General features: G+C 40.9%; 1 protein-coding gene across 12 annotated transcripts in view; it reads right to left on the bottom strand.

Annotated features, from left to right (window-relative positions):
• The window catches only part of LRRFIP2 (LRR binding FLII interacting protein 2), a 195661-nt gene that overhangs the window by 147797 nt on the left and 22852 nt on the right, over nt 1-25012 (bottom strand). For all 12 annotated transcript variants that reach the window (XM_089678239.1, XM_089678243.1, XM_089678245.1 and 9 more), the window contains exon 2: nt 577-718. In XM_089678239.1, the coding sequence (XP_089534365.1) occupies nt 577-666 (90 nt within the window). In that variant the 5' untranslated portion in view covers nt 667-718. The remainder of the gene's footprint in view (nt 1-576; nt 719-25012) is intronic.

Raw genomic sequence — 25012 nt, 5'->3', positions numbered from 1 at the left:
GGGCAACGCTGTTTTCTAATAGTATGGGGAGAAGTTATACTGTCAGAGGGAGGGGGTGGGGTTGTGGCAGGTGCTGCTGCGGCTATGGGAACATGTTACATTACCACCTTAAAAACATATCTTTTAATATTTTTCCCTTAGATGTTTATGCCTGTCCTTGACTCAACTGTGGAAATTTTTTTTTTGCTTTCTCTCCTTGCAAAACCCATTAAAATACAAATTAAAAAAAAAAAAAAAAAAAAAAAAAATAGGGGATGCAGTCATCACTGGTACAGGAAAACACAGAGAGCATTAAAAACACTGTCAGAAGTCTCACCCATTTCTTATGTTACTAAAAATGTGTTTGTGATTTTTGCTGCTCGAGATATTTCCTGTTACATCCCAATTGTCCTATAGAAATAGGGACACAAAAAAAGAAAAAAAAATGACAAAGGTTTTAGTGCTTTCCCACTCTATCCCTTACCAAACGAAAAGTGTTGGCTGGAGTTGCACTGTAAGATATAGACAATATGGAATGATACTGAAAACAAAGAAAAGAAAATATTGGAGTTTCGAAGTATCAGAAATAAAAACAACCTCTCTTGCAATATGACTCAGGGCTTCATCTTCAGCAGAAAATCTGTCTTTAGTTTGGGTCCGCTTCCTTCCAGATCCAGGAGTCCCCATTCTTTTCTTTACTCCTATCCAAAGTTTCCAGTTCCTCTTGCCAAATTTACAGCTGTTAGTATGAAAAAAAAAAACAAATTATACAAAAGAACACAAAAAGGTATTTATTCACATATAAAATCTTTGTACCATAAAATTTACCATAGATCTTATAAAATGTTACAGAAAGGCACGCAGTAAACTTAACTAGGTTCCATTTCACCTCCTCATTAGCTAGAACCTGCTTTAGAGTGACCTTTCATAAGAGAAATATGTAGGCTGCCTTTACTGACCTCTCCCTTTGAGACGGTTAGTTCCCTGGCTTTCATGTGGATGCTTTGGCTTTAAAGCTGAGTCACTGACCTTAAACATATATAAAAATAAAGAATTCAGAAACTAGTGATTTAAAAAAGCAGGTCACGTAAAACTTTCATACTTCTTGCATGACAGGTGCACTTTAAGTACACCTGCCATCAGAGAAATATTATAGGCTGCCACCGGTGACCTCTTGAAAAGGACAGTTGTCTGGGTGTGTTTGTCTTCATACTTCTGAATCACAGACCTGTAGATACCAGCTAATGAAAATCCATATCCATCAAAAGCCAAAACCATCAACATGACAGCAAGGGAACTCATTTTCAAGAGAGATCATCTTCCCTAGCCAATATATTTCTCTCCAAGCAGGTGAATTTGAAACAAAATAAATAAATATGAACAAAACCTGTGAGTTTGAATGTCTTAACCAGGGGCGGACTGAACATTTGGAAACTCGGGCACTGCCCGAGGGCCCGGGGCCAGTAGGGGGCCCCATGAGATGCCCCTGGTACCTTTTTCATAGGCTTTTTTGAGTTTGGGCAAGGACGCAGGGGCCCCATGATCCCCTATTGCCCGGGGGCCCCATGAGTTGTCAGTCCACCCCTGGTCTTAACCAATAAATTCAGCACTTCACCCAAAACACACATAAATGTGCTATATGTGTATAAATACATGCCACACTTTTTTTTTTTATTTAATTGAACTGTGTTTTGCTTAGGCACTTGTGATGTGGCCAGTGCTTTCCAGCTGTTTCCTGGGCAGCTACATCACCAGAGCCTTCCATAGAGATCTGGTGTGAGAGAAACTGGAGAAAAAGGTTCCCTCCACTTTCCAGAGTTGACTGCTATCGCTGTATGAGATCTGGTGCTGATGTCATCAGTGGGCTTACACAGAAAACGCAGAAGAAGCCGCCAACCAATAGCAATAAGGAGGTAAATCGGGTCACTAGGATAAGGGGAGACTGAAAGAAATGGGGTAGGCGATAAAAATTAGATGTATTTTTTAATTCTAATTTCATTAATAGTGGCGGTTTCATAAGAAAAAGGGAGGGGCTTCTTTAACCATTTCAATACCGGGCAATTTTCCCCCTTCCTGCCCAGGCCAGTTTTCAGCGCTCTCACACCTTGAATGACAATTGCGCGGTCATACAACATTGTACCCAAACTAAAATTTTATCATTTTCTTCACACAACTAGAGCTTTCTTTTGGTGGTATTTAATCACCGCCGGGGTTTTTATTTTTTGGTAAATTAAGAAAAAAAGACCGAAAATTTTGAAAAAAAAACACGTTTTTCTTTGTTTCTGTTATAAAAGTTTACAAATAAATAATTGTTCTTCATAAATTTAGGCCGAGATGTATTCTGCTACATGTCTTTGGTGAAAATAACCCAAATTAGGATGTATTATTTAGTTTGTAGGAAAGTTATAGAGTTCACAAACTATGGTATAGATCTGAATATTGATCAATCCTGAAGTACTGACAGCCAATCTAATTTCTGGAGGTCCAAGAATGTCAGAATAGTACAGATATCCCCAAATGTCAGAACAGTACAGCTATCCCCCAAATGACCACTTTTTGCAAAGTAGACAGTCCGACGTACTTCATAAGAGGCATGGCGAGTTTTTTGAAGTTGTATTTTTTTTGTCATAATTTTTCGGAAAATGAAAAAAATTAAAAAAAATATTTTCACTATTTTTTTTTTTACATACTGTCACCAGTGCAGTACAGCGTCATCATATAACTGGCATGGCAGTGATCAGGGACACTGACTGGTGACAGTGTGAAAAAAAAATATATATTTTTTTTAATTTAAAATTTTTATTAAATTTTTTTTCTTTTTTTTAAGATTTTGTTTTCATATTTTACTATGTCCAAAGTAGTACAATGTTACCATAGTAACATTGTACTACTTTGGGGAAGTGATCAGTATTTTTTTTTTTTTTTTTACACAATTTGCTTATTGCAAAGAATTACTTTGCTATAAGCAAGCATTTACCTGAATGACATCAATTCATTCAGGGATTTTTTTTTTTTTTTTCGTGCTTAGCTGTGATTTGGCCACAGCTAATCACATGACATGTGCATGTGATCGCTGTGACCATTCACAGCTAGGCACTAGTATACAATGGATGGCATGAATGAAGCCATCTATTGTATACAACTGTCATGTGACCTGCTGTGATTGGTCACAGCAGGTCACATGGTACCGGCAACGGGGGCCGGTACTCAGATCTGTCATCGGCCGTGTCCGAGGTACACGGCCGGTGACAGATCGCGCCATATGGCGGCCTCCCGGAAAGCTAAAACATTTTTGCGGATGCCATTTGGCCATAGGCCGGGCGTCAAATGGTTAAAGATAAACAGGCATAGACCTCCATAACGACACAAATAAAAGACATATTTGGGATCTGTTTTACCTGACAAAGGATTTGTATATTGGGCTATCCAAATGTGAGATTTTTACAGCTCTGCCAAACAGCAGAGCTCTGTCTAGCCCTGTATGAGCAAGGGCTCATGTACACAGGGAGATTGAAAACTCTTCTGACCAATGGAACCTGACTGCTAGAAAACGTAGGTTAAAAACATCAGTTTAGCTGCGTTTACCTACCGCGTTTTTAAAAGATAACCTCAGGAAATCCTCCCAAATGCACAGAATGCACTGAAAATAGTAAATTCACTAAAAAAGGCTACTAAAATACCGCAGGAGTTATTTTATCAAGTCATGCGGAATTTTAGTAGTAAATAGCATGCGTTGATGTTTCAGCTGTCAGAGGGATTCCCCACTGACAGCTGCATGTAAAATAAAGAATTGCCGGCAATTAAAAAATAAAAAAAATGGTGTGGGGTCCCCCCATCCATCCATACTAAGCCCTTCGGTTCTGGTATGGATTTTGAGGGGATATTTTTAACCCACATTTTCTAGCAGTCAGTTTCCAGCGATCAGAAGAGTTTTTCAGATGCCCCGTGTACATGAGCCCTTACTCAGACAGGGCTAGACAGAGCTCTGCTGTGTGGCAGAGCTGTACAAATCTCACATTTGGATAAGACTTGCTTGGATGGGAGCGTAGGCTTTTTTTTTTTTTTCGGAGGGGCGGCGGGCGGGCATCACGATAGATGTTGGATCTACTTTGGGGACATAATTTTATCTTCCTTCTTTTAATAAAGGACTTGTCAAAGAATGGCTCCTGTCTTTTTTCACACTACAGCTTTTTGTGAATGGGTAGCGGTACCATGTACCCCATACTCATTCACATAGGGGGAGGGGGGCATATCTGGGAGCCCCCTTGCTAAAGGGGGGCATATCTGGGAGTCCCTAGCCTGCAGGCCCCCACAACCACAGCTTAGGGTTGTGGGGAAGAGACCCTGGTCCCCATCAATCTGGGGACAAGGTGCTTTGGGGGAGGAGCTCCAAAGCACTCCCCCATGTTGAGGGCATGTGGCCTGGTATGGTTCAGGAGGGGGAGGAGGCACTCGCTCACCCCTCCTCCCTTTCCTGACCTGCCGGGCTGCATGCTTTGATAAGGGTCTGGTATGGATTTTGGGGGGGGACCCCCAAGCCATTTTTTTTTAAATTTTGACATTTGGCTTCCCCTCAAAATCCATACCAGACCCGAAGGGCTTGGTATGGATGGGAGGACCGCAGGCCATTTTTAAATTATTTTTTCATTGCTGGCAATTCTTTTTTTTTTACATTCAGCTGTCAGTGGGCACCCTGCTAACAGCTGAAACATTAATGCATGTTTTTCACTACAAAAATACTGCATGACTTGATAAAGTAAAGTATTTTAGTAGCCTGTTTTAGTGGATTCAAATTGTTTTATTTAAAAAATGCTATGCGATATCCTACTGCATACTTAGATGCCCTAAGATATCGCTTAGTGAATTGTGCCCTGGATATGGACCGGCCAATAAACACGTCTAAATGCAAACATGCATAAACGAGTTAACACGAGTGTGAAACGCCAGTAAACACTACACCTGAACGCAATTTTGAGCTTTCAAGAAAATGCCAGTAAATGGCTACACTGTGGACACATAGGAAAACAAAGGAGAGTTCAGGGGCTGCTGAAAAAAAACACTCAACTGCTCCTAAACGTCAGTTTAGCAGTTACAGTGTACATGAGCCCTAACACTGACAGGTCTGTGACTGTATAGTGAAAGTAGAAGCAGCACACTGATTATTATTATTATTATTATTATTATACAGTATTTATAAAGCGCCAATAGTTCGCTCAGCGCTGTACATTACAAAGGGGGACAGAACATGTGACAGAACAATACCAATACAATGCAAAACATGAGGGGATCGAGGGCCCTGCTCTTTCGAGCTTACAATCTAGGAGGGGGGATGGTGGCACAGGAGGAGATAGCTGTGGAGGATGGAGTGGTAGGAAGAGTGGAGGAGGTCGGCAAGTTAGCAGGGGGTGGGGTAGGCTTCCCTGAAGAGATGGGTTTTCAGGGTGCGCCTAAAGGAGAGGAGAGTAGGTGATAATCTGATGGGTTGGGGCAGGGAGTTCCAGAGGATGGGTGACACCCTGGAGAAGTCCTGGAGGCGGGCATGGGAGGAGGAGACCAGGGAACTAGAGAGAAGGAGGTCTTGTGAGGAGCGGAGTGTGCGTGTTGGGTGGTACTTGGATATTAGGTCAGTGATGTAGTTCGGGGCAGTATGGTGGACAGCTTTGTACGTCAGTGTTAGGATTTTGAATTTGATCCGTTGTGCAATCGGAAGCCAGTGGAGGGATTGGCAGAGGGGGGTGGCGGAGATGGAGCGGTTGGAAAGGTGAATGAGTCTGGCAGCCGTATTCAGGATCGTCTGAAGTGGGGATAGCCAGCGGCGAGGCAGGCCAGTGAGGAGGGAGTTGCAGTAGTCGAGTCGTGATATGATGAGGGAGTGGATGAGCTGTTTAGTGGTTTCTGGGGTTAGGAACGTGCGGATTTTGGTGATGTATGAATTCATCTCTCTTGTTTTCTTCTATCAGCATGTCCCTGCAAGAGGCTGATACCAGGCCAAATTTGCATGCTTACGCTTGCATCAAAAAACATTCAATATAAGTAAAATGGATACGGATCTGCAATAATATGCATTGATAAACAGGAGGCTGTGTTTACCTGGAGCCATGAATCCAGTCAGAGGTTGCTACCTCTGTTTTAACTAAAGTACAGTTCTGGTTAAAAACAAAAGGTGCATTTCATTGTAATGCAAGATGTCGCCTAGTACTGCATTTTGAAGACACACTTTCATCTGCTAATTGCGTGTTTTGAGTTGGACAGACATTGTCGCCCGTCAAACCTGGCATGCCAAATTAAAACTGCCGCGCAGCGAAGCATCGTGGCCTTCTAAACAGACCTGAGTGGCTGCCATGTCTGCTTACAGGTGGGAGGTAAAAACTACCAACTGCCGGTTTTGTCTTTTCCCGAGCATCTGTGTGAACTTAGTCTTATTGCTTGTTTCTTGTAATTGGGCTATAATATGTGTCTTTTACTCAGATCGAGCTTCGATGTAGCATTGTCCTAAATATCATGGTCTTCTTGAAAGATACAGACTTTTTCCTGTACCACTGCTTGAAGAAAGTGTCTTCTAAAAACAGGCATTAGGTTTGGGAGTTGATTTTGAGTCCATCTTCAGCCCCAAAAAGGTCCAACTAGCTCATCTTTAACCATTTGCCGCCCGCCCTATGGCCGAATGGCGGGTGGCAAATGTCATCAGCGTTCCGGGTGGACGACATATGGCGTCCTCCCACACATGCGCAGATTGCGCTCCTGCAGAGCAGCGCGATCTGTCACTGGCCGTGTACCTCGGACACGGCCGATGACAGATCTGAGTATCGGCCCCGTTGTTGGTACCATGTGACCTGCTGTGACCAATCACAGCAGGTCACATGACAGTTGTATACAATGGATGGCTTCATTCATACCATCCATTGTATACTAGTGTCTAGCTGTGAATGGTCACAGCTAATCACATGCACATGTCATGTGATTAGCTGTGGCCAAATTACAGGTAAGCACAAAAAAAAACAAAAAAAAAAAAAAACCCCTGAATGAATCGATGTCATTCAGGTAAATGCTTGCTTATAGCAAAGTAATTCTTTGCTATAAGCAAAGTGTGTTAAAAAAAAAAAAAAAAATACTGATCACTTCCCCAAAGTAGTACAATGTTACTATGGTACTACTTTGGTCATAGTGAAATATGAAAAAATTCTTAAAAAAAAGAAAAAAAATTTAATAAAGAATAAAAAATAATAAAAAAAATAAAAAAAATATATATTTTTTTTTTTCTCATACTGTCACCAGTCAGTGTCCCTGATCACCGCCATGACAGTTATATGATGACGCTGTACTGCACTGGTGACAGTATGTAAAAAAAAAATAGCGAAACTAATTTTTAAAATTTTTTCATTTTCCGAAAAATTATGACAAAAAAAAATACTTAAAAAAACTCGCCATGCCTCTTATGAAGTACGTCGGACTGTCTACTCTGCAAAAAGGGGTCATTTGGGGGATATCTGTACTATTCTGACATTTGGGGGATATCTGTACTGTTCTGACATTTGGGGGATATCTGTACTGTTCTGACATTCTTGGACCTCAAGAAATTAGATTGGCTGTCAGTACTTCAGGATTGATCAATATTCAGATCTATACCATAGTTTGTGAACTCTATAACTTTCATACAAACTAAAAAATACCTCTTAATTTGGGTTATTTTCACCAAAGACATGTAGCAGAATACATCTCGGCCTAAATTTATGAAGAACAATTATTTATTTGCAAACTTTTATAACAGAAACAAAGAAAAACTTTTTTTTTTTCAAAATTTTTGGTCTTTTTTTGTTAATTTAGCAAAAAATAAAAACCCCAGCGATGATTAAATACCACCAAAAGAAAGCTCTGGTTGTGTGAAGAAAATGACAAAATTTTAGATTGGGTACAATGTTGTATGACCGCACAATTGTCATTCAAAGTGTGAGAGCGCTGAAACCTGAAAACTGGCCTGGGCAGGAAGGGGGAAAATTGCCCGGTATTGAATTGGTTAATAATACCAACCCATACCAGTGCTCTCCTCCACCTTGCTGGCCTCGGAGTTGAAGTAGAGCTTTGGGCCCGTTATTGATCCAGCCAGAGGCCTATCCATCTGGTCCATCAAGAGTCACTCATCTCATCAGTCCATAAAACCTTTGAAAAATCTGTCTTCAGTTGATGTTTCAACTTATGTGTCTTGTTGAGTGGTGGTTGGGTTTCAGCCTCCCTTACCTTGGCCATGTCTCTGAGCACTGAACACCTTGTACTTCTGGGAACTCCAGGTAGGTTGCAGCTCTGGATTATGACAGCACTGGAGGATAATGGGTTCCTGGTAGCTTCACAATTGATTCTTCTTAACCACTTCCAGTCCGAACACTTTTACCCCCTTCCTGTCCAGGGCAATTTTCAGCTTTCAGCGCTATCACACTTTGAATGACAATTGCACGATCATGCAACACTGTACCCAAATGAATTTTTTACCATTTTTTGAGACAGATAAAGCTTTATTTTGGTGGTATTTATTCACCGCTGGGATTTTTATTTTTTTTGCTATGTAAATTAAAAGTCCAAACATTTTGAAAAAAAGTGTTTTTTTTAAATTTTGCAAATAAATAATCTTTCATCATAAATCTTGGCCAAAATTTATTCCGTTATCTTTTTAGTAAAAAAAAAAAAAAAATCCAAATTAGTTTATAACCAAAAATTATAGTTTTTAAACATTATTTTATTTTTTTTATATTATTTTTTATTTTTATTTTTTATATACTGTCACCCTAGCAGTACAGTGTCATCATGGTGACACTGTACTACTTGTGGGGGGTGATGAAGATTTTTTTTTTTTTTTACACTGATTGCTTTTACATCCTATATGGGTGTAAAAGCAATCATTTCTCTTTCTCTCTGTCTGCATTCTTGCAGCCATTGAGAACTACTGAGTGAGCTGTGATTGGTCACAGCTTGTCACATGATACAAGGCTGTTGTGAATAGCCTTGTACCATGTGACCTCTGTGATCATTCATAGATTTCACACGTAGTAAGCAATGATGTCACAAGTGACATCTTGCTTACTACTTTGCATGTGATCACTGATTGGCCTATCAGTGATCACATGATCGGGACCTCGCACAGAGGTCCCGCCCGACTATCAGTGTTTTACTGTGTCCGGAGGACACAGCGGGCACCGGATCGCGGTGCTGTGCGCTCCCAGGGAGCGCGCACAAGCATGGTGCAAGGAGGCCGTTTATAAACGTCCACCCGACCCTGCACTGCCACCGTCCGGCCGTTTATATACAACGGCCGGTCGGGAGGTGGTTAACTCTTTAGCAGTTAATTTGCATCTTTTTTTTTTCTCAACATTTGTCTTGCGACCCTGTTGACTATTTGTAACAAAACCTTTGACAGTTCTGTGATCACGCCCCAATATCTTAGCATCTTCAAGAGTGCTGCATCCCTCTGAATAACTTTTTATAAAGGTATCTTTTTTTTGGCCCATTTTGCCTGAGGAAAAGAAGCTGCCTAATAACTATGCACACCTTGATATAGGGTGTTGCCCTCCTTAGACCACACTCTCCCTCATTACACAAATACACATCATCTGATAGGATTAAATCCAAAAAGTATGCAAGTTTATACAGCTTAGAGTTTGACAATTTGCATAAAAATGATTGGTCAAAATACTCAATTGCCTAATAATTGTGCACACAGTGTAGCTAATGCAGGGTCCTGGGTTTAGTAACACTTTAACCCCTTGGCACCGGTGCCAACTGGCCCTTTAACCACTTGCCCTCCTGAGGATTTACCCCCCTTAATGACCAGGCCTCTTTTTGCTACTCAGCGCTGCACTACACTAATTCAACTGATAATTGCGCGGTCATGCAATGCTGCACCCAAACAAAATTTAAGTCCTTTTTTTCACACAAATAGAACTTTCCTTCGGTGGTATTTGATCACCTGTGCGCTTTTTATTTTTCGAGCTATAAAAAAAAAAAGACCGAAAATTTTGAAGAAATCTATATTTTTTACTTTCGGTTATAAAAAATATATAGTAAACTCAAAGTTAGTTATAAATTTAGGCCAAAATGTATTCTGCTCCATGTTTTTGGTAGAAAAAAGTCACACAAAGCAATCAATATACACTTATTGGGAAAGTTATAGCGTCTACAAACTATGGTATAGATACTGCAATTTATGACATTTTTTTGCTATGCAGCGCTGTGCTAGTTTAACGGACAATTGCGCGGTCATGCATTATGGTACATAAATTAAATTTCTGTCCTTTTTTCACACAAATAGAGCTTTCTCTATTTATATCCAAAATTTTGAAAAAAAAAACAGTATTTTCTCATTTCTGTCATAAAAAAAATATCCATGTACTCTGTATGTTCTTGATCAAAAAAATCCCAATAATTGTGTATTGGTTAAATGATAAACGTGATTCTTGTGAGCTACTATGGTATAAACTCTATGTGAATAAAAAATATCATTGATTAATAAAAATTATACCAAGTGTTTGATATGGCAATGAAATTAGATAAAAATTTGTGAAATAAAATAAAATCAAATAGGTGGGTGTGCGAAATATTATATAAATAAGTGGGTTGCTTACACTATACACATGCTCATACTAGTGTGTCACTGGAAATAAATAAAAAAACAAGGTGTCGGTCTCCACTACCAATGGTGATAATATAAAATATATAAACATACATAAATACAAAATATATATATATATGAATTAAATTGCATTGGATAAAATTATGTGAATAAGTCCAGCATCAATTCAGCAGCGTGATAGTGCACTCATGCTGGTCGTGACATCAGAGCCCCTCCCCTCTGACGTCACGACGCTTAAAAGGCAACAACACAGCAAGTATATTGGAGTGTGACAAAGACATTGAGGATCCTGTATTTTGTACAAAAAAAAGCGATTTTAATTTGAATTTCATGTGAGTGTACTACATTTGTTTAATAAATATTTTAAAAAGAAGATAAGGCACTATATTCTATTTTTAAATTACATGGTGCTTATACACATGGAAAAAAAAATCTGAAGGGAGTGAATAGACCCCCTAGTGGGAAGAGGGATAACTCCATCCATCCATCCATCCGCCTCCAGGAAAAGGATCCTTAGGAAGTGGTGAGACCCCCTGCTGGGAAAAGGGAAAAACTCCATTCACCCATCTAGGAAACAGGGATACATTCATCTGTGAGTCCAATTAAAGAGATGCAAGCTTTTATGACCTCACGTAACGGTTTGGTCATATACGGCAGGCGAGAGCACAACTGGTGAAGGAGCACACAACTTAAGATTGGTGGGTTACACGTTATTCATTTTGTATTACACCACTAAAAGACACATCAAAATTACGGATTATCCAAAGATATGTATGCAGCACCAACATGAGTGCACTACCACGCTGCTGAACTTATTCACATAATTTAATTCACACACATATATATATATATATATATATATACACACACACACACAATATTTTTTTGATTTATTTTTTATTTATGTATGTTTATATATTTTATATTCTCACCATTGGTAGTGGAGCACAACACCTTGGTTTTTGATTCAAGTGTATATTGATTGCTTTGTGTTTAAGTTATAGCGTCTACAAACTATGGATTAGAATAGGGAATTTGCACAGCTTTTACTTCCTGACTGCCCATCACATTTCCTGAGGTGCTAAAATACCAGGACAGCACAAACACCCCCAAATGACCCCTTTTCAGAAAGTAGACACCCTGAGCTATCTGCAGAGAGGCATATTGAGTCCATGGAAGATTTTTTTTTTCTCCACAAGTTTTTGGAAAATGACAAAAGCTTTTTTTTTTTTTTTTTTTTTTTTAATACAAAGTTGTCATTTAAATTATATATTTCTCGCACAAGCCATGGGTATATGTGGAATTACACCCCAAAATACATTCTGCTACTTCTATCGAGTATGGGAATACCACGTGAGACTTTTTGGGAGCCTAGCCACATACATATCGTTTTTTGACATGACATACATTTATTTTGATACACTTCAGTTTCATTATTATATGTTTAGCGCTACGCTTTACGTTTTCATTATTTAGGTTTGTATACTACCTATTGGTGTTAGCTGCTTTGCACTTTCAGTCAGCGTGGATATTGTTAAGTGTTCTCGGATGGCGAACACTTCCTGTTATCTCACATATATATTCTTATTATTATAGCCAAATTTACCCCCCTAACTCCTCCCACAGTTTTTACACTACATAGACAGTAACATACCGAAACGTGCGGATTGTTCCCGATTGGTGTGCTATTAATTTGTGGAACGTTTCGCAGAATGGTTCACGAAATATCGGCGTTTTTGTGGTGAAATTGGTCCCATAGGAATGAATGGCGGAATGTTCAAAACTAGAGTGGGAGCTGACAAAACCTTTTCACAGTTACTCCAGCCACTCCACCCAGTTACTCCGCCCACTCCACCCAGTTACTCCGCCCACTCCAGTTGTAAACTACTGGTGGAGGCAAGAACACTTCACACAATTTCCCCAGAAAATGTAGCTTTTCTAGTTTATTATATGTTATCTGATAACTTTTTTTTAGCCTTTCCTGGCACTGAAAGATAAGCAAGTAAGCAGGACTGGACCTGAATCATTTTAAATTTCCTTTGAATCTGTTGAACTTGGCCAATGTTTAGTAAATGGTGACAATTTATTTATAGAGCCTACATTTTCAAAATGGTGCCTGTTTTTTAATAGAAATCTAAAAAAAAACAAAATCTGCAAATGAACATGCTTAATTTATTGCCATATGAGATTCCACTAGTAGCAGTTTAGATTTAAACACAACGACCATGCCAGACGGACAAATATAACCATTGTGGGAGGAAGCAGGCACTCAGACAAATGGAGAACATCCCAAAATACCTTGGCAAACCTAGGTGGCAACTGTAGAAGTGCATTAATTTATGATGCAGAAAAAAAAATACATTTAGTTTGCTAAAGCATTGTGGCACAAATGCCGTTCTTTTCATAAATACGTTTTTTTTAAATAATTTCTTGCATCTCAGTGAGCAGAATATAGCCCAGGCTTTTTTTTAACCATTTCCTGTCCATATGCAGTTACACCTGCATATTTTATTTTTCTTGATCAGCTTTCTGACAGTGACAACAGTGAACCATGCCTATACAACGTATGTGTTGGTACAATCACTTGCAAAATAACATCAACATGTACAGTCAGGTCCATAAATATTGGGACATCAACACAATTCTAACATTTTTGGCTCTATACACCACCACAATGGATTTGAAATGAAATGAACAAGATGTGCTTTAACTGCAGACTGTCAGCTTTAATTTGAGGGTATTTACATCCAAATCAGGTGAACGGTGTAGGAATTACAACAGTTTGCATATGTGCCTCCCACTTGTTAAGGGACCAAAAGTAATGGGACAGAATAATAATCATAAATCAAACTTTCACTTTTTAATACTTGGTTGAAAATCCTTTGCAGTCAATTACAGCCTGAAGTCTGGAACGCATAGACATCACCAGACGCTGGGTTTCATCCCTGGTGATGCTCTGCCAGGCCTCTACTGCAACTGTCTTCAGTTCCTGCTTGTTCTTGGGGTATTTTCCCTTCAGTTTTGTCTTCAGCAAGTGAAATGCTCAATCGTATTCAGGTCAGGTGATTGACTTGGCCATTGCATAACATTCCACTTCTTTCCCTTAAAAAACTCTTTGGTTGCTTTTGCAGTCTGCTTTGGGTCATTGGCCATCTGCACTGTGAAGCGTCCAATGAGTTGTGAAGCATTTGGCTGAATATGAGCAGATAATATTGCCGAAACACTTCACAATTCATCCGGCTGCTTTTGTCAGCCGTCACATCATCAATAAATACAAGAGAAGCAGTTCCATTGGCAGCCATACATGCCCACACCATGACACTACCACCACCATGCTTCACTGATGAGGCGGTATGCTTAGGATCATGAGCAGTTCCTTTCCTTCTCCATACTCTTCTCTTCCCATCACTCTGGTACAAGTTGATGTCGGTCTCATCTGTCCATAGGATGTTGTTCCAGAACTGTGAAGGCTTTTTTAGAGGTCGTTTGGCAAACTCTAATCTGGCCTTCCTGTTTTTGAGGCTCACCAATGGTTTCCATCTTGTGGTGAACCCTCTGTATTCCCTCTGGTGAAGTCTTCTCTTGATTGGTGACTTTGACACACATACACCTACCTCCTGGAGAGTGTTCTTGATCTGGCCAACTGTTGTGAAGAGTGTTTTCTTCACCAGGGAAAGAATTCTTCGCTCATCCACCACAGTTGTTTTCCGTGGTCTTCCAGGTCTTTTGGTGTTGCTGAGCTCACCAGTGCGTTCCTTCTTTTTAAGAATGTTCCAAACAGTTGTAATGTTTTTGCTATCTCTCTGATGGGTTTGTTTTGTTTTTTCAGCCTAATGATGGCTTCACTGATAGTGACAGCTCTTTGGATCTCATCTTGAGAGTTGACAGCAACAGATTCCAAATGCAAATAGCACACTTGAAATTAACTCTGGACCTTTTATCTGCTCATTGTAATTGGGATAATGAGGGAATAACACACCTGGCCATGGAACAGCTGAGAAGCCAATTGTCCCATTACTTTTGGTCCCTTAACAAGTGGGAGGCACATATGCAAACTGTTGTAATTCCTACACCGTTCACCTGATTTGGATGTAAATACCCTCAAATTAAAGCTGACAGTCTGCAGTTAAAGCACATCCTGTTCGTTTCATTTAAAATCCATTGTGGTGGTGTATAGAGCCAAAAATGTTAGAATTGTGTGCATGTCCCAATATTTATGGACCGGACTGTAAGCTTATTATTCATTTTTTTCTTCTAATGATATATATAGCGCCACACATCTTTTCCAGTGAAAACATTCTCTTAGGATGTATGTGTGTGCCGGACCTATTTATTCCTGCGTGTGAGTTGTACTCTGTTGGAGTGACAAGGCAACCATGAGCATGGCTTTCCCACTGCAAAGAATGGAACATTTTCTCTGGAAAAGATGTGTGAAGTTGGGTAGGACCACACAGCAAAGTCTGCTGGATTATTTGGGCTTTTGAGCTGCACTTAGGGGAGTGGGGGAAACTGCAGAGGGGACAGCTGCTATCTGTAAAGAAGCAGCGTCCTCCCTTCAGTGGTCCAACAAGAGCATGATCTGTATGGACCGGAGCAGTGACTCAATATGGATGGGGGAGAAGTGTTGCTCTACTATAGAAAGTTCATTGCTTTTTCACAAATGGCACCAGTACTCTCCGCAGCATGGGAAGAATGTTGAGAGCATTATACTATAAAGCCTTACGCAACACTTTTCTCGTGACAGGAGAAAAGCATAGTAAGGCCCTTTTTCAACAGGTGGACCGGTCGGGTTCGCCTGTCAGTTTCTTTTAGGCGGACCGAATCAGGCTCTCAATGGATCAGCGGATGTAAATGGACTTGTGTCCGTTTACATTTGCCTACATCCAATCCACTAAAAACAGGTGGATGGGAATCCGTTCCTCATTCGTCTAGCGGATCGGATGGCAGTCGGGTGTAAGCGTACAGGTGGTGAATTTACATCCGCCCAAAAAGGGCAGCGGGCTGCGTCTGTGTCCACTCTGCAGAAGTGTTCAGACATGGATCAGCCATCTGTTTGTTCAGTGGGGATTGGTAGATAGATTCCCCGCTGAGTAGGTGGACTCCTGACAGAGATCACCCCATGTGGACGGGGCCTTCAAAAAGACTGAATTTCTGCCCATAAAATCCTCTAAAAGACTATGGTTGCATAGACACACAGGCTAACATAAGGGGCAAAGTGAAACAAGAAGCGCACCAACCTTGCGCATTACCTCAGTAACAGTATTTATTAATAGAAGATAGGTACTCACAAACAGCGAATAAAATCAGGCATGTAGTCCTCTAAGGGACTTCAAAGATAAGAAGCCAGCGCGAATCCCATCATGGGGGTAGACACTCAGTATTTCTGACGCGTTTCGAAGGCTATGCCTTCTTCCTCAGAGCTAACTGGACTGAGAGTGTTCGCTCCCTTTTATGCCAACTGACTAAAAATTGGCCCTCCCCATTGGTTTGGGCAGTCTCAGGCTGGGGGGAGGGACTATGGTGTCAACAGTATATATTAACTCATTAGTAGATCACACAGATACAATTGAATGAATAAATAAATAAATAATTTAACATATATCTATATAACTGATGGCACATTCAATTTTTAGTCAGTTGGCATAAAAGGTAGCGAACACTCTCAGTCCAGTTAGCTCTGAGGAAGAAGGCATAGCCTTCGAAACGTGTCAGCTATACCGAGTGTCTACCCCCATGATGGGATTCGCGCTGGCTTCTTATCTTTGAAGTCCCTTAGAGGACTACATGCCTGATTTTATTCGCTGTTTGTGAGTACCTATCTTCTATTAATAAACTCTGTTACTGAGGTAATGCGCAAGGTTGGTGCGCTTCTTGTTTTTTGTTTCACTTTGCAGTATCGATCGGGCTTCCCCAGCCCTGTTTTTGGAGCTGCACAACCTTAAAATATACTGGTGGTCACCTGTTCTGGTGTTGGTTCCATCTATTTGCCACCGGTCTGGGCCCTATAGCGCAGGAGAAATCGCATCTAATATAAGAGGCATTTAGGGACAGGAAAAAAAAAGCAAAAGTCAAACGCCTGTAAAAAAGGCATTTGACAGCTGCAGTGCGCACCAATGTATAAACTGGAGCCAGCACTCACAGTTCAGCACTATGCAGTCATGTGGGGTTAAGGTACACTTTACATACTAAAAGGACCATTTAGATAAACTATTCACAAGCTTTTAATTATTCATCTTTATTACCCAGCTGTACTAATTTACTGTTAAAAACAATCTATCTTTCTGATTCTGAAATTCTTTTGAAAAGTGACATTTTAGAGTTCAGGGTGAAAGATTTGATATATAGAGTTATCATCCTGTTAAGATCCGCCAGATGGTGCTGCTGGCTGCCCACTTGACAGACCTACCCAAAGCGTGGAGTCTAAGTCCCGGTCTGTGCTTTCACCAGGGCCCCTGATGGTGGGGATGGACTTGAAACAGACCAGGACCAGGTCACGACCTCTGAGCAGGCCCACCAGTGGCAGGGGGAACCTCTGGGGATGTATTGGTACCGGTAGAGCCAGATGTGAGGAGGACGGCAGGGCCCAGCAGGATAGATTGCAAGCAGTGGTCCCGTGGGAGAGGCGTGGTACAGAATCGGCAGGCGGAGAATCGGCAGGTCACTCGCAGGGTCAGCAGGAGAAGTCAGTCCGTAGATAGGTTTAACAAGCCGGGGGTCAGGATGGGAGAGAGTAGAGTAGTCAGGACAATCCGGGTCAAAATGCAGGAGAGAGTAGAGTAGTCAGGGTCAATCAGGATCAAAAACACAGGTACAGGATTCAGGAACTCAGAAGACCTTGCGGCAATCAGTGACAGTGCAGGGCATCTTTAAATATCGCGCCCTGCACTGTCATTGGCCGCCCGAGGCGTGCCCCCGGCTCCCACTGCGCATGCGCGGCGTCCTGTCATCCGCGGCTCGCCGGGACCTAGTGCTTGTATCCCGGCGTGAGCCGTTGCCAGCGCGCATGCGCCGACCGACAGGACGCCGCGATCCGACACATCCTATAATAATGTCAAAACAGTTTGTCAACACAATCTATCATACATGTCACGATATGCAGCTTCCAACAGTTCAAACCGTATTTGATGTTATTCTAATGTATTACAGTACTATACTGGTGTGACTGTACAAGATTTCCCACTATTTTAAAGTGAAAATATGGATCAGAAATATTTTTCATATCTATACTAGTGGTGGTCAACACTTGAAAATTAAAGTGGGCCTCAAGTGCGCACGTAACACCCCCCAATTTCCAGAAGGTCACGCAATAGCAGCACATTTTACCACCTCAACACCCAAAGATTTTGTTCCTACTGCATTTATCGCAAGATACACTGAAGAAGTGTAATAATAACCCCCCTGCACTGATGTCAGTGATTGCAATAATAACCCCCAGCACTGGTGTCAATGGACTCAATACCAACCTCCAGCATTGGTGTCAATGGACTCAATACCAACCTCCAGCATTGGTGTCAATGGACTCAATACCAACCTCCAGCATTGGTGTCAATGGACTCAATACCAACCTCCAGCATTGGTGTCAATGGACTCAATACCAACCTCCAGCATTGGTGTCAATGGACTCAATACCAACCTCCAGCATTGGTGTCAATGGACTCAATACCAACCTCCATTGGTGTCAATGGACTCAATACCAACCTCCAGCATTGGTGTCAATGGACTCAATACCAACCTCCAGCATTGGTGTCAATGGACTCAATACCAACCTCCAGCATTGGTGTCAATGGACTCAATACCAACCTCCAGCATTGGTGTCAATGGACTCAATACCAACCTCCATTGGTGTCAATGGACTCAATACCAACCTCCAGCATTGGTGTTAATGGACACAAAAATAACCCCCAACATTGGTTTCAGTGGATACAATAATAACCCCCAGCATTGGTTTCAGTGGACGTAATGATAACCCTCCAGCACTGTGCAATAAAACCCCCCAGCACTGATGTCAGTGAGAGCAGTAATAACGCCCAGAATAGGCACAAGAGCAATCATTATTATTATTATACAGTATTTATAAAGCGCCAATAGTTCGCTCAGCGCTGTACATTACAAAGGGGGACAGAACATGTGACAGAACAATACCAATACAATGCAAAACATGAGGGGATCGAGGGCCCTGCTCTTTCGAGCTTACAATCATTAACATTAGTGTCAGTGGACACAACAGTGGTGAAGGTACTCCTGCCTGGAGTTTGCATGTTCTCCCTGTGCCTGTGTGGGTTTCCTCCGGATACTTCAGTTTCCTCCCACACTCCAATGACATGTTGGTAGGGTAATTGCCTCCTGTCTAATAGGGCCCTAGTGTGTGTATGGAAGGATGTGAGTTAAGAACGTGAAATTGTAAGCTCCCTGAGGACAGGGACTGATATGAATGTAAAATATACATATGCAAAGCACTGCATAAATTGATATTTAGAAGTGCCTATAATAAAAACCCCTCCCCCACTGATGGTTACTAGCAGTGAAAATTAACCCTCCCCCAGCATCACTGAAAAGGAAAAGTACCCCCCCCCCCCCATATTCTGTATTGGTGATCATGGCAGTGAAATTTACTCCCCTCTGCATTGATGATCAGTGGCTGTGAAATATCTTGGTATGTATTAAACCCAAAGCAAAAATGTAATATATTTCGCCTTACCAATCATTAGATGTGGTGGCTGCATTAGTTTTCATTTTTCTAGCCTTTTTTGCTCTCGGTTTTCACCTGGTAATTTGGCCAGTAACACACCTCCTGTATTAAAATGCCCCCACTTTGGATGAATGAGACACCATGGGACACCATTGGACAGCAGAGGGCGGTTGGACTGCAGATTTAGATACACTAAAAAATTGAAGATGAACTCCAGTTAATGCTTTCTAAGTGGTTACAGCAAACAGTTTTTTGACATGTTGGGTATCTATTTACTAGGTGCAACCTTGTCTTTTATATTTTACCAAAATTTCGGTAATGATACCAAACCAATTGGGTAATTAATTGCGTTTGTGTGCCCTAAAATTCACTTTAGTGTGTTTTTTACTGAAATTTTGCAATTCCTAGACCTTTGTGGTAACATTGCGTGACATAAAAAATTTGAACACTTTAATTCTCTAGAGTTCAGGGGCGGACTGACAACTCATGGGGCCCCTGGGCAATAGGGGATCATGGGGCCCCTGTGTCCTTGCCCAAACTCAAAAAAGCCTATGAAAAAGGTACCAGGGGCTTCTCATGGGGCCCCCTACTGACCCCGGGCCCTCGGGCAGTGCCCGAGTTTCCAAATGGTCAGTATGCCCCTGCTAGAGTTTCGGCTTATAGAAAATATATAAGTTTGAGGATTTTGTTGTAATCTTCAGGCCTAAAATGATTTTTTATCATGTGTGCAAAAAAGGCTCTGGCAGTGAAAGAGCTATAAACCAGTAATAGACTGTCTCACCCTGCTCTGCACATGCTCAGTTGCTCTCTATTACTGTGCCGAAAGATGTAGAGGTTGATCTGCTGACAGTCAAAAGATTCAGGCTCTGTTCACACCTATGCAGTTTGCTTTTTGTCCATTTTGCAGTGCTTTTCGCAGTTCATTTTGCGGGTTTCTACATGCGTTTCTACCACATTTTTCGTTTCGTTCCGCTCTTTTTATTTTTTGTTTTTAAAGTGGAATTCTTTTTTTGCTGGGCAGAATAAAAATGAAAAACAGAAAACGTGGCAAAATCGTGGCAAAAACGAACTACCGTGCATTTCAGCAGATTCTCCATTGAACTCTAAGTCCCTGACCCTTTCTAAAAATGCAGCAGCTCAAAAAAGTATAGATGTGAACATGTTCCATAGGAAACCATTTTAAATGGACTGTAGTGCGTTTATGCAAAAATGATCTAAAAAACGCATTCGTGTGAACGGAGCCTAACAGCTTAGGAGCTTTGGGCTTCAGCAAAATGGCGGACTCCAACAAGAAGAAACAGCAGCAATGATGGAGGCAATCTACAACACACACTAATTTTGGTAGCATAATTATTAATGTGGAAAAAAGTGTATGTTTTTTATCAAGTTGCTATGGGTAACGTTCCACTTTAAGTGTTCTTCCATGGCGACCACTTCCTGTTATCTCACATATATATTCTTATTATAGCCAAATTTACCCCCCTAACTCCTCCCACAGTTTTTACACTACATAGACAGTAATATACCGAAACGTGCGGATTGTTCCCGATTGGTGTGCTATTACTTTGTGGAAAGTTTCGCCGAATGGTTCACGAAATATCGCCGTTTTTGTGGTGAAATTGGTCCCATAGGAATGAATGGCGGAATGTTCAAAACTAGAGTGGGAGCTGACAAAAGCTAGAGTGTGAGCTGAAAAATCAGGACATGATTTCTAAACTGCCATCACTCCCTCATTTTCAAGCCCACCTACACAAATCTTATATCAAAACGTTCAGCTATCCCTGCTGCCACTAAAAATGTCCACGGCTAAGCCATAGTCCTGATAGTTTTCACAATATGACCATTTGTTTGCAACTCACGCCGCCTATTGACATTCATTGAAACTCCACTCTAGCCACCTCAAATTTGAAGGGCAATTTCTAAACAGCGACTGTGCCTTCATTTTTAATATTTCAGAGACATACTATGCATCACAATGTAGGTCTGGGTCTTGTGATTCTCACAATATAAAGCTCTTCGGTGTGGGATTTGTCATTTTTAAACTACAATCGTTTGAAGATGGCAACCGCCAGTGAAGTGAGCAAGTTGGAGCAGTTTGTTTTTAACCGCTCTTCTCTGCCCTTGCTGTAGAGTGAGTTGCCATAGGTACCCAGGTGTGTGAGCAGGCAGCAGAGTGACAAAAGCTGGAGTGTGAGCTGAAAAATCAAACTTGAAATGCATTTCTCTATCAAGCTTGCCATGGGCACTTTTTAAATTTGATCAATCAATTGGTTAGTGTAATGTTTACTATCTTTACTCACTCCAAACACTCCACACAGTTACTCTTCCCACTCCATAAAGTTACTCTAACCTTTTCACAGTTACTCCAGCCACTCCAACCACACAACAGTTACTCCGCCCACTCCACCCAGTTACTCCGCCCACTCCAGTTGTAGACTACTGCTGGAGGCAAGAACACTTCACACAATTTCCCCAGAAATTGTAACTTTTCTAGTTGTTTATTGTAATAAACTGGGGACTGTTGCTAAACCTGTGGCGTAGGAGGGATAACTTTTGAGAGCCTAGTGTGACTACAGTCCTAAGGCTTGTGCCTCAAGAAAGACCAAGGACCAGTTCAAAACCAAAAATCACACAGGAACCCGCGGCGCATTTCTGTGCAATACATATGCGGTGCGATCTGAGCCTCCCGATTTTGAATTGGCTGAATCACATGGACCCACCACAGTAGTAGTAGCACTACTTTAAAAAACTCACTGCAACTGGATCACATGGTACTTCTGTACCATGTGATCTGATGCACACAAATGCACTGCAATCTGCATTTGAGGTGTCATTAAACTTAACATGGGCACACCTGGGTACAGCCCCAAAATAACTTTGCATTACATCATACTTGCCAACTGTCCAGCATTTGCCGGGACAGCCAAGCTTTTTACTAAGGATGGCCGGTATTTGTCTTTGATTTTATGGCACGTGTTCCTATTGTTTAAAACTGATTTTATTAAAAGTACTAATAAATGAATGTTTAATTCTAATCAACTATTTGTTCTTTAACCATTAGCCGCCCGGCCTATAGCCCTTTGGCGGCCTCAAAAACGCTATAGTTTTCCGGGTGCACACCATTTGGCGTGCTCCCGCACATGCGCAGTTCGCGCGGTTGCAGAGCCGCGCAGCGGCGCGATCTGTCACCAGCCGTGTACCTCGGACACGGCCAATGACAGATCTGAGTATCGGCCCCCCCGTTGCCGGTACCATGTGACCTGCTGTGACCAATCACAGCAGGTCACATGACAGTTGTATACAATGGATGGCTTCATTCATGCCATCCATTGTATACTACTGCCTAGCTGTGAATGGTCACGGCAGGTCACATGCACATGTCATGTGATTAGCTGTGGCCAAATCACAGCTAAGCACAAAAAAAAAAAAAAAAAACCCTGAATGAATCGATGTCATTCAGGTAAATGCTTGCTTATAGCAAAGTAATTCTTTGCTATAAGCAAAATTGTGTAAAAAAAAAAAAATACTGATCACTTCCCCAAAGTAGTACAATCTTACTATGGTAACATTGTACTACTTTGGTCATAGTAAAATATGAAAAACAAATCTTAAAAAAATAATAAAAAATTACAAATAAAAAAAAATATATATATTTTTTTTTTGCATACTGTCACCAGTCAGTGTCCCTGATCACTGCCATGCCAGTTATATGATGACCCTGTACTGCACTGGTGACAGTATGTAAAAAAAAAAAATAGTGAAAATAATGTTTTACATTTTTTCATTTTCCAAAAAATTATGACAAAAAAAATACAACTTCAAAAAACTCGCCATTCCTCTTATGAAGTACGTCGGACTGTCTACTCTGCAAAAAGGGGTCATTTGGGGGATATCTGTACTGTTCTGACATTTGGGGGATATCTGTACTATTCTGACATTTGGGGGATATCTATACTGTCCTGACATTTGGGGGATATCTGTACTATTCTGACATTTGGGGGATATCTGTACTGTTCTGACATTTGGGGGATATCTGTACTGTTCTGACATTCTTGGACCTCAAGAAATTAGATTGGCTGTCAGTACTTCAGGATTGATCAATATTCAGATCTATACCATAGTTTGTGAACTCTATAACTTTCCTACAAACTAAAAAATACATCCTAATTTGGGTTATTTTCACCAAAGACATGTAGCAGAATACATCTCGGCCTAAATTTATGAAGAACAATTATTTATTTGTAAACTTTTATAACAGAAACAAAGAAAAACGTGTTTTTTTTTTTTCAAAATTTTTGGTCTTTTTTTATTAATTTAGCAAAAAATAAAAACCCCAGCGGTGATTAAATACCACTAAAAGAAAGCTCTAGTTGTGTGAAGAAAATGATAAAATTTTAGTTTGGGTACAATGTTGTATGACCGCGCAATTGTCATTCAAAGTGTGAGAGCGCTGAGACCTGAAAACTAGCCTGGGCAGGAAGGTGTAAAATTGTCCGGTATTGAAATGGTTAATTCTTGAAAGTAGGTTCATAAATTGGAGTAGGCTGGTAGGGGCCCCAGTGCATTACTTTGCCCAGGGGCCCATGATGCTAATAAGATGGCCCTGTGCACACCCGCTGCAGACCGCAACTGTCATGCGTTTTAAATGTGGTGTGGGAAACGCACACAGAACGCAGGTTTCCTGCACCACGTTCTGGTGTGAATGGACACGTAAGGAGAAAGAAAAGAGGATTAACCGCTGTGAGGTATATGGCTGATGTGACATCCTGTAATTTAAAGGTCCAATATTCCACATCCAAAAGGCACAATTGGTTTCACTGTGTGGCACACATTCAGTTGTAGGATGACTGCGCTGGAGATGAAATGAAGACACATAAGACTGGTATACATTGGAAGTGCCTTTTGAACCACACTGATTGCACTTCACACATATTTGTGGTCACTGTTGATAATATTACATTGTCTGTTCAAACGTTTTCACTTTATGTTATATATTGGGTTGTACTAATTCATTTGGCTAAGGAAGCACTGCACATTATTTATTGTGTGGGGGTAGCTCAGGTGGGGGATCTCCTTCCCTGGGAAAAAGGTAGACCGCACAGCAGGCTTTCTTCAAAATCTGACTGATTGTCAGTTTTATTTAACCTCCCTGGCGGTATGATTATTTCAGATTTTTGGTGCTGAAAGCGGTACCATTATTTTGCATGGAAATATGTATTTCTTTTATTTTAGGCTGTAATTTAGGAATAACTCACTGAAATCTGTCCGAACAAGAGTCTAGTAAACATCCCGGGTATGATAAAACTTGAAACATGAAATCATAAATTATAATTTAATAAATACTCGTAAAAAATAATAATTTAATAATAATACATTTAATTCAATAATATAATCAAACCAAAAACACTGAAATGTGAAATATAGCGCCAAGTTCGCACATCGCTGAGCAAAGTCGCAAAATCGTTTTCAGTGTCTGATCAGGAATTTTCCCCCACGAATCATTATCACTCAATTCTGCAAGTGGTTCTGATTTACTATCGCTGTTCTCTAGCCGGTCTAAAACTGATTTTGACCTAAAGGGACGCTTTTTGGACGCCATGGATGTTTCTCAGTTTCCAGGCAGAAAGAACAGTCAAAATGCAGGCAGGGCGCCGGACAAAGCAGTAGGGACAAAATGTATGTGAAATGGTTTGAAACAGCAATGTTTTACTATGTAATATTCATTT

Source organism: Staurois parvus, unplaced genomic scaffold, assembly GCF_062004578.1.
Source record: "Staurois parvus isolate SC_StPar_1 unplaced genomic scaffold, SC_StPar_1.0 ptg000201l, whole genome shotgun sequence".
NCBI lineage: Eukaryota > Metazoa > Chordata > Amphibia > Anura > Ranidae > Staurois > Staurois parvus.
The sequence above is the reverse complement of the archived record's forward strand: the minus strand, read 5'-3'. Positions and strand labels throughout refer to the sequence as shown.